This window comes from Panulirus ornatus, chromosome 5 (assembly GCF_036320965.1).
Source record: "Panulirus ornatus isolate Po-2019 chromosome 5, ASM3632096v1, whole genome shotgun sequence".
NCBI lineage: Eukaryota > Metazoa > Arthropoda > Malacostraca > Decapoda > Palinuridae > Panulirus > Panulirus ornatus.
In genome coordinates, this window is record NC_092228.1 from 12099274 (window position 1) to 12114349 (window position 15076).

Consider the following 15076-nt stretch of genomic DNA (forward strand, 5'->3'; position numbering starts at 1 on the left):
AATTTCACAGACTTTTATAGTTCAGCTGTCATGAAAGAATTACCATTGAATCTCATCATTAATAGCAAGAAAATATTTATTATATAAGATGAATTGATTTATTGATAAGATAATCATGAGATGAAAAAGAAAAAATAAATGATAAAACATACAGTGCTAATTCACTTAAATTTTTGGTTTTACTGCCTCATGTTTTAGTGTGTTTTGTTTAAACATCAACAAAAGTAGTGGATGAAATATACTTTTGGAGATTTCTATAATATTATAAAACTAAGTTTAAAAACACTTTTCAAGCATCTTGAAAAACATTAAGTTTCTGGTTTGGAAATGAAAACTGTGTACAGTAATAACCCATTCAGAAAACTGAGATGTAATTATATGTTGAAGGAGGGCACTTATACCACTGTTCCACTGAATTTATGTGTATTTTTCAAGTATAGTTTGTGTGAAATAGTGGTGGAACAAGCAGATTCAGGCCTGTGTCTGCTCACTTTAACAGAGAGCTACCACATATTCCCAAACCACCACAATGCTGTCATTCTGGCCACCACATCATCCCTTACAACCACAGGTCTGTCCCTCCCTGGCTACCATACTTTCTCAGGCTACCAGATCCTCCCTCATCACATCTTCCCTGGCCACAACAAACTCCCCCACCACCACCACCAGGTCTTCCCTGCTTGACTACTACACCCTCCCTTACTGCACCCCTTCCTTCCCTGGCCAACACACCTTGAATAGCAGATGGCATTGTTCAATGGTATAACGACCTGTCCAGCCATTTTCTCTCTTCACACATCCCATATTGCTGGCATAGGCTTTTCTCTCAGTTATAGAATATTTTCCCATAATATTTAACTTCAACAGCCAGCAGTTTATCTTGTGGCAACAAATACTGAAAGCAAAAGCTAGGAATTTATTTTTTCAACTATTTTTGACAGTAATTGTTGGTGCTTGTCCTCAGTTTTCATTACTACCTCTTAGGTATTTGTCACTGTTGATAACACCAATTTCTATCCTTCCAAGAAAATGGATGCATTATTGGCAGCTGTGTATTGTCTAGCATCTGTCTTGACATGCCTGCAGATGGTGGACAGACAGACAGAGTGCCTTTTTATAATATAGATCAGATGTAAATACCTCTATCATGAAGTATACTTTGTTATTGATATATTTGTAATCCTTATTAAGCTTACAATAGATGGGCTTTTAATTAAATTTTGATATCTTGCCCCAGGAACAGGACATGCCCATTGCACAGCTGCTGGCAATATATGGAGGATACCCTCCTGAGGAAGGTGAGGGAGAGTTGGAGGACCAAGCTAATGGAGAAGGAGAAACAACCCAAGGAGAAAATGAAAATGAAAATAGCAATGAGGCCGAGATTGAAAATGAGGTAGTTGAAAATGAGGGAGAGGAACCTGAGGAGCCTGAAATTATTTCCTCTAGATCTTCTACATCTGAAGAAAATGTAAATAGTCATGAAAAGGTGGGTATATATGAATTTGTTATTACTAAGAATTATGAATTGCAAGTTTGTTCAAAGCTGTATACAGCCCCTGACAAGTAATCCCCCATCCCCATCATGAATGCACATGTGCACACATATATGCCCTTAACTGGAGACAGACACACATTTGGATAAGAGAGCTGCATTACAGGGAAAGGCTTGAGGTATTTGATTTGCCCATAGTAGAAGAGATAGAATATGAGGTGGCCTTAATACAACCTTTAAATTTTTATGAGATTGATAACGACAGTAATCAGTTCTTTGAAAGATTTCCTTCCATTAAGACCACAGGGTAGACCATTTCTTGCACAAATATTTCCGTTTTCCTATGTAAAGTTGCAAAAGAAAATTTTAAGCAAGAGATTCAAATAAGTCCATCATATTTTATGTATGCAGTTTTGTTTATTTGATGTTCTTCTGTTGTACAGAAATGCTCTTGTGCAATTAGGTACAATGTCATTACAGGAAATAAAACCAGAGGTAAAACCTGAAAGAAAACGAAGAGAAAAAATTTCTGAATTGGCTCAGCTATATGCAGATATGGATACAAACGGTGATACTCCAACCCCATCTTCATCTCGTTCCCTCAGATGTAAGTATGAATAGATCTGATGTTGTGTCCCTGAGAAAAGTAATCTTTCAGGATAATGATGACACATTCTCAGACACTTCATTTACATTTTTGTTTACAGAACTTCATCATTTAACCAACCGCGTACCTAATGTGCAAGGCAATTTATTGATCCATATAACCAAGATTATTAATATTTGCATGATGCATAGATGTAGTTGTACCATGTGAGATATTTTGAGATGAATAAAGCATGTGTAGGTAGATGTCTGGTGTGAGTTAAAGTTCCAGATGGTCCCAGAACAGAATCCTGTGGCATGATGCTGTTTACCTTAACCCAATTTGTATATGACATGGTTAATTTATCCCTTCTATCTCATTATCTTTAATTCCCATTTCCTTTATGAACTCCTCCAAGGGGGTGGCCGTGGGAAAAGTCTTCACAACTGGTGAATACCAGTGCCATTCTTAGCCTTTAGTCCCTTGCACTTAACAGGCCTGTGGCAAAGGGCAACTCTAGCACACAGTTTCTAGAGGCTTCTACCTAACGTTTCGTATTGACCACTTCTACCTCCTGTGTCTACTTAATGTTCCAACATACTGCTTATACATAATGTTCCTATCTGCTGCTTCTAACTGATGCTCCTGTTTAATATTCCTACCTACTGCTACTATTTGTTGCTCTTACCATTTTGTGAAAAGGCAGGGTGCGCACACAGCACTCATAGCAGGAAAATGTAGAGTTACGAAGAATGAGTTGTTCCCCTCCATAAAGATATTTCTCTGTTAAAGGGATCTTCCCCTTTATTTATGCCTGGTGTTCCAGCCTCTTAATCAGCCCTCTGTGTACTACTGTGTCTCATACTTTTTAGTAGTCCCAATACATGTAATCCACCTAGCCCTCCCTATCTTTAGTCCACAGTAGTAGAAAAACATTCTGTGTAAAGGACTGTCATCGTGCTACCAGAACCAGAATATTTTATTTATTTATTTATTATACTTTGTCGCTGTCTCCCGCGTTTGCGAGGTAGCGCAAGGAAACAGACGAAAGAAATGGCCCAACCCCCCCCACCCATACACATGTATATACATACGTCCACACACGCAAATATACATACCTACACAGCTTTCCATGGTTTACCCCAGATGCTTCACATGCCCTGCTTCAATCCACTGACAGCACGTCAACCCCGGTATACCACATCGCTCCAATTCACTCTATTCCTTGCCCTCCTTTCACCCTCCTGCATGTTCAGGCCCCGATCACACAAAATCTTTTTCACTCCATCTTTCCACCTCCAATTTGGTCTCCCTCTTCTCCTTGTTCCCTCCACCTCCGACACATATATCCTCTTGGTCAATCTTTCCTCACTCATCCTCTCCATGTGCCCAAACCACTTCAAAACACCCTCTTCTGCTCTCTCAACCATGCTCTTTTTATTTCCACACATCTCTCTTACCCTTACGTTACTCACTCGATCAAACCACCTCACACCACACATTGTCCTCAAACATCTCATTTCCAGCACATCCATCCTCCTGCGCACAACTCTATCCATAGCCCACGCCTCGCAACCATACAACATTGTTGGAACCACTATTCCTTCAAACATACCCATTTTTGCTTTCCGAGATAATGTTCTTGACTTCCACACATTCTTCAAGGCCCCCAGGATTTTCGCCCCCTCCCCCACCCTATGATCCACTTCCGCTTCCATGGTTCCATCCGCTGCCAGATCCACTCCCAGATATCTAAAACACTTCACTTCCTCCAGTTTTTCTCCATTCAAACTCACCTCCCAATTGACTTGACCCTCAACCCTACTGTACCTAATAACCTTGCTCTTATTCACATTTACTCTTAACTTTCTTCTTCCACACACTTTTCCAAACTCAGTCACCAGCTTCTGCAGTTTCTCACATGAATCAGCCACCAGCGCTGTATCATCAGCGAACAACAACTGACTCACTTCCCAAGCTCTCTCATCCCCAACAGCCTTCATACTTGCCCCTCTTTCCAAAACTCTTGCATTCACCTCCCTAACAACCCCATCCATAAACAAATTAAACAACCATGGAGACATCACACACCCCTGCCGCAAACCTACATTCACTGAGAACCAATCACTTTCCTCTCTTCCTACACGTACACATGCCTTACATCCTCGATAAAAACTTTTCACTGCTTCTAACAACTTTCCTCCCACACCATATATTCTTAATACCTTCCACAGAGCATCTCTATCAACTCTATCATATGCCTTCTCCAGATCCATAAATGCTACATACAAATCCATTTGCTTTTCTAAGTATTTCTCACATACATTCTTCAAAGCAAACACCTGATCCACACATCCTCTACCACTTCTGAAACCACACTGCTCTTCCCCAATCTGATGCTCTGTACATGCCTTCACCCTCTCAATCAATACCCTCCCATATAATTTACCAGGAATACTCAACAAACTTATACCTCTGTAATTTGAGCACTCACTCTTATCCCCTTTGCCTTTGTACAATGGCACTATGCACACATTCCGCCAATCCTCAGGCACCTCACCATGAGTCATACATACATTAAATAACCTTACCAACCAGTCAACAATACAGTCACCCCCTTTTTTAATAAATTCCACTGCAATACCATCCAAACCTGCTGCCTTGCCGGCTTTCATCTTCCGCAAAGCTTTCACTACCTCTTCTCTGTTTACCAAATCATTTTCCCTAACCCTCTCACTTTGCACACCACCTCGACCAAAACACCCTATATCTGCCACTCTATCATCAAACACATTCAGCAAACCTTCAAAATACTCACTCCATCTCCTTCTCACATCACCACTACTTGTTATCACCTCCCCACTTGTGCCCTTCACCGAAGTTCCCATTTGCTCCCTTGTCTTACGCACTTTATTTACCTCCTTCCAGAACATCTTTTTATTCTCCCTAAAATTTAATGATACTCTCTCACCCCAACTCTCATTTGCCCTTTTTTTCACCTCTTGCACCTTTCTCTTGGCCTCCTGTCTCTTTCTTTTATACATCTCCCACTCAATTGCATTTTTTCCCTGCAAAAATCGTCCAAATGCCTCTCTCTTCTCTCACTAATACTCTTACTTCTACATCCCACCACTCACTACCCTTTCTAATCAACCCACCTCCCACTCTTCTCATGCCACAAGCATCTTTTGCGCAATCCATCACTGATTCCCTAAATACATGCCATTCCTCCCCCACTCCCCTTACTTCCATTGTTCTCACCTTTTTCCATTCTGCACTCAGTCTCTCCTGGTACTTCCTCACACAGGTCTCCTTCTCAAGCTCACTTACTCTCACCACCCTCTTCACCCCAACATTCACTCTTCTTTTCTGAAAACCCATACAAATCTTCACCTTAGCCTCCACAAGATAATGATCAGACATCCCTCCAGTTGCACCTCTCAGCACATTAACATCCAAAAGTCTCTCTTTCGCACGCCTGTCAATTAACCAGAATATGTATTTCTTTATTTTACTTGATCGCCATTTCCTGCGTCAGTGAGGTAGCACCAGGAAACAGACGAAGAATGGCCTATCCACTCATATATAACAAGTAGTGGTGATGTGAGAAGGAGATGGAGTGAGTATTTTGAAGGTTTGTTGAATGTGTATGATGATATAGTGGCAGATATAGGGTGTTTTGGATGAGGTGGTGTGCAAAGTGAGAGGGTTAGGGAAAATGATTTGGTAAACAGAGAAAGAGGTAGTAAAAGCTTTGCAGAAGATGAAAGCTGGCAAGGTAGCGGGTTTGGATGGTATTGCAGTGGAATTTGTTAAAAAAGGGGGTGACTGTATTGGTGACTGATTGGTAAGGTTATTTGATATATGTATGACTCATGGTGAGGTGCCTGAGGATTGGCAGAATGCTTGCATAGTGCCAATGTACAAAGGCAAAGGGGATAAAAGTGAGTGCTCAAATTACAGAGGTATGTTTGTTGAGTATTCCTGGTAAATTATATGGGAGGGTATTGATTGAGAGGGTAAAGGCATGTACAGAGCATCAGATTGGGGAAGAGCAGTGTGGTTTCAGAAGTGGTAGAGGATGTGTGGATCAGGTGTTTGCTTTGAAGAATGTTTGTGAGAAATACTTAGAAAAGCAAATGGATTTGTACGTAGCATTTATGGATCTGGAGAAGGCATATGATAGTGTTGATAGAGATGCTCTGTGGAAGGTATTAAGAATATATGGTGTGGGAGGCAAGTTGTTAGAAGCAGTGAAAAGTTTTTATTGAGGATGTAAGGCATGTGTACGTGTAGGAGGAGAGGAAAGTGATTGGTTCTCAGTGAATGTAGGTTTGCGGCAGGGGTATGTGATGTCTCCATGGTTGTTCAATTTGTGTATGGATGGGGTTGTTAGGGAAGTGAATGCAAGAGATTTGGAAAGAGGGGCAAGTGTGCAGTCTGTTGTGGATGAGAGAGCTTGGGAAGTGAGTCAGTTGTTGTTTGCTGATGATACAGCGCTGGTGGCTGATTCGTGTGAGAAACTGCAGAAGCTGGTGACTGAGTTTGGTAAAGTGTGTGAAAGAAGAATGTTAAGAGTAATTGTGAATTAGAGCAAGGTTATTAGGTACAGTAGGGTTGAGGGTCAAGTCAATTGGAAGGTAAATTTGAATGGAGAAAAACTGGAGGAAGGAAAGTGTTTTAGATATCTGGGAGTGGATCTGGCAGCGGATGGAACCATGGAAGCAGAAGTGAATCATAGGATGGGGGAGGGGGCGAAAATTCTGGGAGCCTTGAAGAATGTGTGGAAGTCGAGAACATTATCTCGGAAAGCAAAAATGGGTATGTTTGAAGGAATAGTGGTTCCAACAATGTTGTATGGCTGCGAGGTGTGGGCTATGGATAGAGTTGTGCGCAGGAGGGTGGATGTGCTGGAAATGAGATGTTTGAGGACAATATGTGGTGTGAGGTGGTTTGATCGAGTAAGTAATGTAAGGGTAAGAGAGATATGTGAAAATAAAAAGTGTGGTTGAGAGAGAAGAAGAGGGTGTTTTGAAATTGTTTGATCACATGGAGAGAATGAGTGAGGAAAGATTGACCAGAGGTAGAGGGAACGAGGAGAAGTGGGAGACCAAAGTGGAGGTGGAAAGATGGAGTGAAAAAGATTTTGAGTGATCGAGGCCTGAACATGCAGGAGAGTGAAAGGCATCTAAGGAATAGAATGAATTGGAATGATGTGGTATACCGGGGTCGACGTGCTGTCAATGGATTGAACCAGGGCATGTGAAGCGTCAGGGGTAAACCATGGAAAGTTCTGTGAGGTCTGGATGTGGAAAGGGAGCTGTGGTGTCAGTGCATTATTACGTGACAGCTAGAGTCTGAATGTGAACGAAAGTGGCCTTTGTTGTCTTTTCCTAGCGCTACCTCGCGCACATTTGGGGGAGGGGGTGGTTATTTCATGTGTGGCAGGGTGGCGATGGGCATGAATAAAGGCAGACTATGAATTATGTGCATGTGTATATATTTATATGTCTGTGTGTGTATATATATATGTATACGTTGAGATGTATAGGTATGTATATTTGCGTGTGTGGACGTGTATATATATACATGTGTATGGGGGTGGGTTGGGCCATTCTTTCGTGTTTTCCTTGCGCTACCTTCCTAACATGGGAGATGGCGACAAAGCAAAATATGATATATATTTTTTATTTTATTTTTTATTTTGCTTTGTCGCTGTCTCCTGCTATATATATATATATATATATATATATATATATATATATATATATATATATATTTTTTTTTTTTTTTTTTTTTTTTTTTTTTTTTTTGCCGCTGTCTCCCGCGTTTGCGAGGTAGCGCAAGGAAACAGACAAAAGAAATGGCCCAACCCACCCCCATACATATGTATATACATACGTCCACACACGCAAATATACATACCTACACAGCTTTCCATGGTTTACCCCAGACGCTTCACATGCCTTGATTCAATCCACTGACAGCACGTCAACCCCGGTATACCACATCGCTCCAATTCACCCTATTCCTTGCCCTCCTTTCACCCTCCTGCATGTTCAGGCCCCGATCATACAAAATCTTTTTCACTCCATCTTTCCACCTCCAATTTGGTCTCCCTCTTCTCCTCGTTCCCTCCACATCCGACACATATATCCTCTTGGTCAATCTTTCCTCACTCATTCTCTCCATGTGACCAAACCATTTCAAAACACCCTCTTCTGCTCTCTCAACCAAGCTCTTTTTATTTCCACACATCTCTCTTACCCTTACGTTACTTACTCGATCAAACCACCTCACACCACACATTGTCCTCAAACATCTCATTTCCAGCACATCCATCCTCCTGCGCACAACTCTATCCATAGTCCACGCCTCGCAACCATACAACATTGTTGGAACCACTATTCCTTCAAACATACCCATTTTTGCTTTCCGAGATAATGTTCTTGACTTCCACACATTCTTCAAAGCTCCCAGAATCTTCGCCCCCTCCCCTACCCTATGATCCACTTCCGCTCCATGTTTCCATCCGCTGCCAGATCCACTCCCAGATATCTAAAACACTTCACTTCCTCCAGTTTTTCTCCATTCAAACTCACCTCCCAATTGACTTGACCCTCAACCCTACTGTACCTAATAACCTTGCTCTTATTCACATTTACTCTTAACTTTCTTCTTTCACACACTTTACCAAACTCAGTCACCAGCTTCTGCAGTTTCTCACATGAATCAGCCACCAGCGCTGTATCATCAGCGAACAACAACTGACTCACTTCCCAAGCTCTCTCATCCCCAACAGACTTCATCCTTGCCCCTCTTTCCAAAACTCTTGCATTCACCTCCCTAACAACCCCATCCATAAACAAATTAAACAACCATGGAGACATCACACACCCCTGCCGCAAACCTACATTCACTGAGAACCAATCACTTTCCTCTCTTCCTACACGTACACATGCCTTACATCCTCGATAAAAACTTTTCACTGCTTCTAACAACTTGCCTCCCACACCATATATTCTTAATACCTTCCACAGAGCATCTCTATCAACTCTATCATATGCCTTCTCCAGATCCATATATGCTACATACAAATCCATTTGCTTTTCGAAGTATTTCTCACATACATTCTTCAAAGCAAACACCTGATCCACACATCCTCTACCACTTCTGAAACCACACTGCTCTTCCCCAATCTGATGCTCTGTACATGCCTTCACCCTCTCAATCAATACCCTCCCATACAATTTCCCAGGAATACTCAACAAACTTATACCTCTGTAATTTGAGCACTCACTCTTATCCCCTTTGCCTTTGTACAATGGCACTATGCACGCATTCCGCCAATCTTCAGGCACCTCACCATGAGTCATACATACATTAAATAACCTTACCAACCAGTCAACAATACAGTCATCCCCTTTTTTTAATAAATTCCACTGCAATACCATCCAAACCTGCTGCCTTGCCGGCTTTCATCTTCCGCAAAGCTTTTACTACCTCTTCTCTGTTTACCAAATCATTTTCCCTAACCCTTGCACTTTGCACACCACCTCGACCAAAACACCCTATATCTGCCACTCTATCATCAAACACATTCAACAAACCTTCAAAATACTCACCCCATCTCCTCACATCACCACTACTTGTTATCACCTCCCCATTTGCGCCCTTCACTGAAGTTCCCATTTGCTCCCTTGTCTTACGCACTTTATTTACCTCCTTCCAGAACATCTTTTTATTCTCCCTAAAATTTAATGATACTCTCTCACCCCAACTCTCATTTGCCCTTTTTTTCACCTCTTGCACCTTTCTCTTGACCTCCTGTCTCTTTCTATATATATATATATATATATATATATATATATATATATATATATATATATATATATATTTTTTTTTTTTTTTTCTTTGTCGCTGTCTCCCGCGTTTGCGAGGTAGCGCAAGGAAACAGACAAAAGAAATGGCCCAACCCACCCCCATACACATGTATATACATACGTCCACACACGCAAATATACATACCTACACAGCTTTCCATGGTTTACCCCAGACGCTTCACATGCCCCGATTCAATCCACTGACAGCATGTCAACCCCGGTATACCACATCGCTCCAATTCACTCTATTCCTTGCCATCCTTTCACCCTCCTTCATGTTCAGGCCCCGATCACACAAAATCTTTTTCACTCCATCTTTCCACCTCCAATTTGGTCTCCTTCTTCTCCTCGTTCCCTCCTCCTCCGACACATATATCCTCTTGGTCAATCTTTCCTCACTCATTCTCTCCATGTACCCAAACCATTTCAAAACACCCTCTTCTGCTCTCTCAAGCACGCTCTTTTTATTTCCACACATCTCTCTTACCCTTACGTTACTCACTCAATCAAACCACCTCACACCACACATTGTCCTGAAACATCTCATTTCCAGCACCTCCATCCTCCTGCGCACAACTCTATCCATAGCCCACGCCTCGCAACCATACAACATTGTTGGAACCACTATTCCTTCAAACATACCCATTTTTGCTTTCCGAGATAATGTTCTCGACTTCCACACATTCTTCAAGGCCCCCAGAATTTTCGCCCCCTCCCCCACCCTATGATCCACTTCCGCTTCCATGGTTCCATCCGCTGCCAGATCCACTCCCAGATATCTAAAACACTTCACTTCCTCCAGTTTTTCTCCATTCAAACTCACCTCCCAATTGACTTGACCCTCAACCCTACTGTACCTAATAACCTTGCTCTTATTCACATTTACTCTTAACTTTCTTCTTTCACACACTTTACCAAACTCAGTCACCAGCTTCTGCAGTTTCTCACATGAATCAGCCACCAGCGCTGTATCATCAGCGAACAACAACTGACTCACTTCCCAAGCTCTCTCATCCCCAACAGACTTCATCCTTGCCCCTCTTTCCAAAACTCTTGCATTCACCTCCCTAACAACCCCATCCATAAACAAATTAAATAACCATGGAGACATCACACACCCCTGCCACAAACCTACATTCACTGAGAACCAATCACTTTCCTCTCTTCCTACACGTACACATGCCTTACATCCTCGATAAAAACTTTTCACTGCTTCTAACAACTTGCCTCCCACACCATATATTCTTAATACCTTCCACAGATCATCTCTATCAACTCTATCATATGCCTTCTCCAGATCCATAAATGCTACATACAAATCCATTTGCTTTTCTAAGTATTTCTCACATACATTCTTCAAAGCAAACACCTGATCCACACATCCTCTACCACTTCTGAAACCACACTGCTCTTCCCCAATCTGATGCTCTGTTCATGCCTTCACCCTCTCAATCAATACCCTCCCATATAATTTACCAGGAATACTCAACAAACTTATACCTCTGTAATTTGAGCACTCACTCTTATCCCCTTTGCCTTTGTACAATGGCACTATGCATGCACGCATTCCGCCAATCCTCAGCCACCTCACCGTGGGTCATACATTCATTAAATAACCTTACCAACCAGTCAACAATACAGTCACCCCCTTTTTTAATAAATTCCACTGCAATACCATCCAAACCTGTTGCCTTGCCGGCTTTCATCTTCCGCAAAGCTTTTACTACCTCTTCTCTGTTTACCAAATCATTTTCCCTAACCCTCTCACTTTGCACACCACCTCGACCAAAACACCCTATATCTGCCACTCTATCATCAAACACATTCAGCAAACCTTCAAAATACTCACTCCATCTCCTTCTCACATCACCACTACTTGTTATCACCTCCCCATTTGCGCCCTTCACTGAAGTTCCCATTTGCTCCCTTGTCTTACGCACTTTATTTACCTCCTTCCAGAACATCTTTTTATTCTCCCTAAAATTTAATGATACTCTCTCACCCCAACTCTCATTTGCCCTTTTTTTCACCTCTTGCACCTTTCTCTTGACCTCCTGTCTCTTTTTTTTATACGTCTCCCACTCAACTGCATTTTTTCCCTGCAAAAATCGTCCAAATGCCTCTCTCTTCTCTTTCACTAATACTCTTACTTCTTCATCCCACCACTCACTACCCTTTCTAATCAACCCTCCTCCCACTCTTCTCATGCCACAAGCATCTTTTGCGCAATCCATCACTGATTCCCTAAATACATGCCATTCCTCCCCCACTCCCCTTACTTCCATTGTTCTCATCTTTTTCCATTCTGTACTCTTTTCTTTCAAACTATTCGCCATTTCCCGCATTAGCAAGGTAGCGTTAAGAACAGAGGACCGGGCCTCTGAGGGAATATCCTCACCTGGCCCCCTTCTCTATTCCTTCTTTTGGAAAATCAAAAAAAAACGAGAGGGGAGGATTCCCAGCTGGAAATCCTCCCCTCTCGTTTTTTTTAATTTTCCAAAAGAAGGAACAGAGGGGGCCAGGTGAGGATATCCCAAAAAAGGCCCAGTCCTCTGTTCTTAACGCTACCTTCACTAACACGGGAAATGGCGAATAGTTTAAAAGAAAAAGAAAGGAATACATATATATAGATATATATACGGAAGTACCCATACCCACACATATACTTACATATACATATCAACATATACACATATACATACATACATGTACATTCACACTAACTTGCCTTCATCCATTCTTAGTGCTACCCTGCCCCACAGGAAACAGCATCGCTACTACCCCCTGCTTCAGCAAGGTATCGCCAGGAAAACAGACAAAAAAGGCCACATTCATTCACTTTCAGTCTCTTGCTGTCATGTGTAATGCACCGAAACCGCAGCTCCTTATCCACATCCAGGCCCCACAGACCTTTCTATGGTTTACCCCAGATGTTTCACATGCCCTGTTTCAGCCCTGTTGACAGCATAGTATAGAATACATACATACATAGTTTTTTTGTTTATCTTTTTAGAAATTTGAATACAAGGAGGGGGATTTCCAGCCTCCCGCTCCTGCCCCCTTTAGTCACCTTGTATGACACGCGTAGAATACGTGGGAAGTATTCTATCTCCTCTATGAGTGGATAAGCCTTTCTTTGTTTCCTGGTGCTACCTCGCTGATGCGGGAAACAGCAATTATTTATAAGTAAATAAATGATTTTTTTCATGCATATTTGCCATTTCTCGCTTCAGCGAAGTAGCATTAAGAACAGAAGACTAGCACTTAGAGGGAATACCTCACTTGGCCCACTTCTCGGTCTTTTTTTTTTTCCTTTAGTAAAAGAAAAGGAGGGGGAATTAAAAAAAAAAAAAAAAAATCACCTACAACACGCAGGGAATACGTGGGAAGTATTCTTTCTTCTTATCCCAGGGATGAATAAATGCATACATAATATAGAATATTTGCTTACTTTGGTAAATATGCTGGCCTATTGTTTTCATGCCCCAGAATTAGATTCATTTACATAACGTAATGAACATGACCATTTGTGATTATAGGCTCACTTGGATCATTTAGCCCCAGCACCTCATCGCATCATTTCTCCTATTATCCAGTCCAATCCGGGAGATTTTTCTGTTGTCCATATAGTTGCTGTTATCTTGTTCAGGGTGATTGTTTCATGTATCAGAATTTTTCCTCCCTTTCTTTTCATTCCCATAATGATATTACTGCTACCTTCCCATCCTTTAATCCCATCTCAGTTTATCTATCTTTCTGTATCTCTGATGCCTGTTCCTTCCTGGAACTCCATCAAGGGGGTAACTGCAACAATAGAGACTCCATAATTATTGAACTCTAGTGCCACTTCTTAGCCTTAAGTGCCTCACCTTTGACAGGCGTCAGGCAGAGTTCAACTCTAGGAGTGTTTGCAAAGGCTCCTACCTAATGTTCATACCAGATACTAATACCTATTGCACCTACCAGGTGTTTCAAACTTCTGCCTCTACCTAATGCTCCTACCTAAATGTTCCTACATACTACTATTTATTGCTCTTAACATTTTGCTAAAAAAAAAAATAAGCAGGGCTTGTACATAGTGTTCACCACCAGAAAATCTTGATTTACAAAGAATGAGCTGTGTGAGTTAAGTGTTGTCATGTATTATTTGTGACAAGGAAAGATTGTATGCTTGTGGACAGAATGCCAGTAGTCAGAGGAGTGCAACTTGACAACCACGAAAGTGCTGGCTTACTGTGCAGCTGTCACTAACCCTCCCGACCCAGGCAGTTATCACTGGTAATATACCTCCTTGGTTGTATATTACCCATACTAGCCCATCTCTTCCTAAAGATACATAAGATACCTCTGGCTGCTTAAGAAAGGCATTTTGAGTTATAGTAGATTTAGTTAATGTTTTGAGGATTCTTTTTCCTTTCCATTGTACTAATGCTTCCTTATGAAACAATTCCAGGTCACAAATCTGTTGGAATCCTATCAACAGGCAGCTCACGACAGCAGAGCGAAGATGAAGAGGAAGAAGAAGGAGAATATTCTGGGGAGGAGGAAGACTGGCATAAAACCATCATGATTGGTTCATCGTACCAAGCGCAGGTACCAGAGGGTTTACAAGCCTATGGTGCAACTCCTCCATATGAGAATGAGGACAAGCTGCTTTGGGAGCCAGGCAAATTAAGCCCTAAACAGGTATCTAATAAGGAAAATACAGTTGTTGAATGTTGTATATTCATTTGTGTGTTGAAGTTAGCCATATTGCCATCTCTACAACAATACTGAGAGGCAGTCGGTCTCTTCTTTGTCAAAAATGTTGTAACAAAATTTTATTTTATTATGATAATCTGTAAGCCTATATTAGGTGATGTTGGAACTTTTTAGGTTATCCTTGGGAGAATATGACCCACATTTGCTATTTTTTGAAAAATTTAGAATAATTGCTTTTAAAAAGAGTGTGACTTTATAAGTGATGTGGTTGGTAGATGTGTTATCAGATGTTAAGAGCAAGGTTATTAGCAAGGTTAAGGGACAAGTTAGTTGGGATGTGAGTTTCAACGGGGAAAAATTAGAGGAAGTGAAGTGTTTTAGATATCTGGGAGTGGACTTATCAGTGAATAG

At 41.5% G+C, this 15076-nt stretch overlaps 1 protein-coding gene across 6 annotated transcripts in view; it reads left to right on the forward strand.

Annotated features, from left to right (window-relative positions):
- The window catches only part of LOC139748555 (mesoderm induction early response protein 1), a 63634-nt gene that overhangs the window by 40059 nt on the left and 8499 nt on the right, over positions 1-15076 (forward strand). For all 6 annotated transcript variants that reach the window (XM_071661599.1, XM_071661598.1, XM_071661600.1 and 3 more), the window contains 3 exons: positions 1238-1489; positions 1976-2102; positions 14418-14650. In XM_071661599.1, the coding sequence (XP_071517700.1) occupies positions 1238-1489; positions 1976-2102; positions 14418-14650 (612 nt within the window). The remainder of the gene's footprint in view (positions 1-1237; positions 1490-1975; positions 2103-14417; positions 14651-15076) is intronic.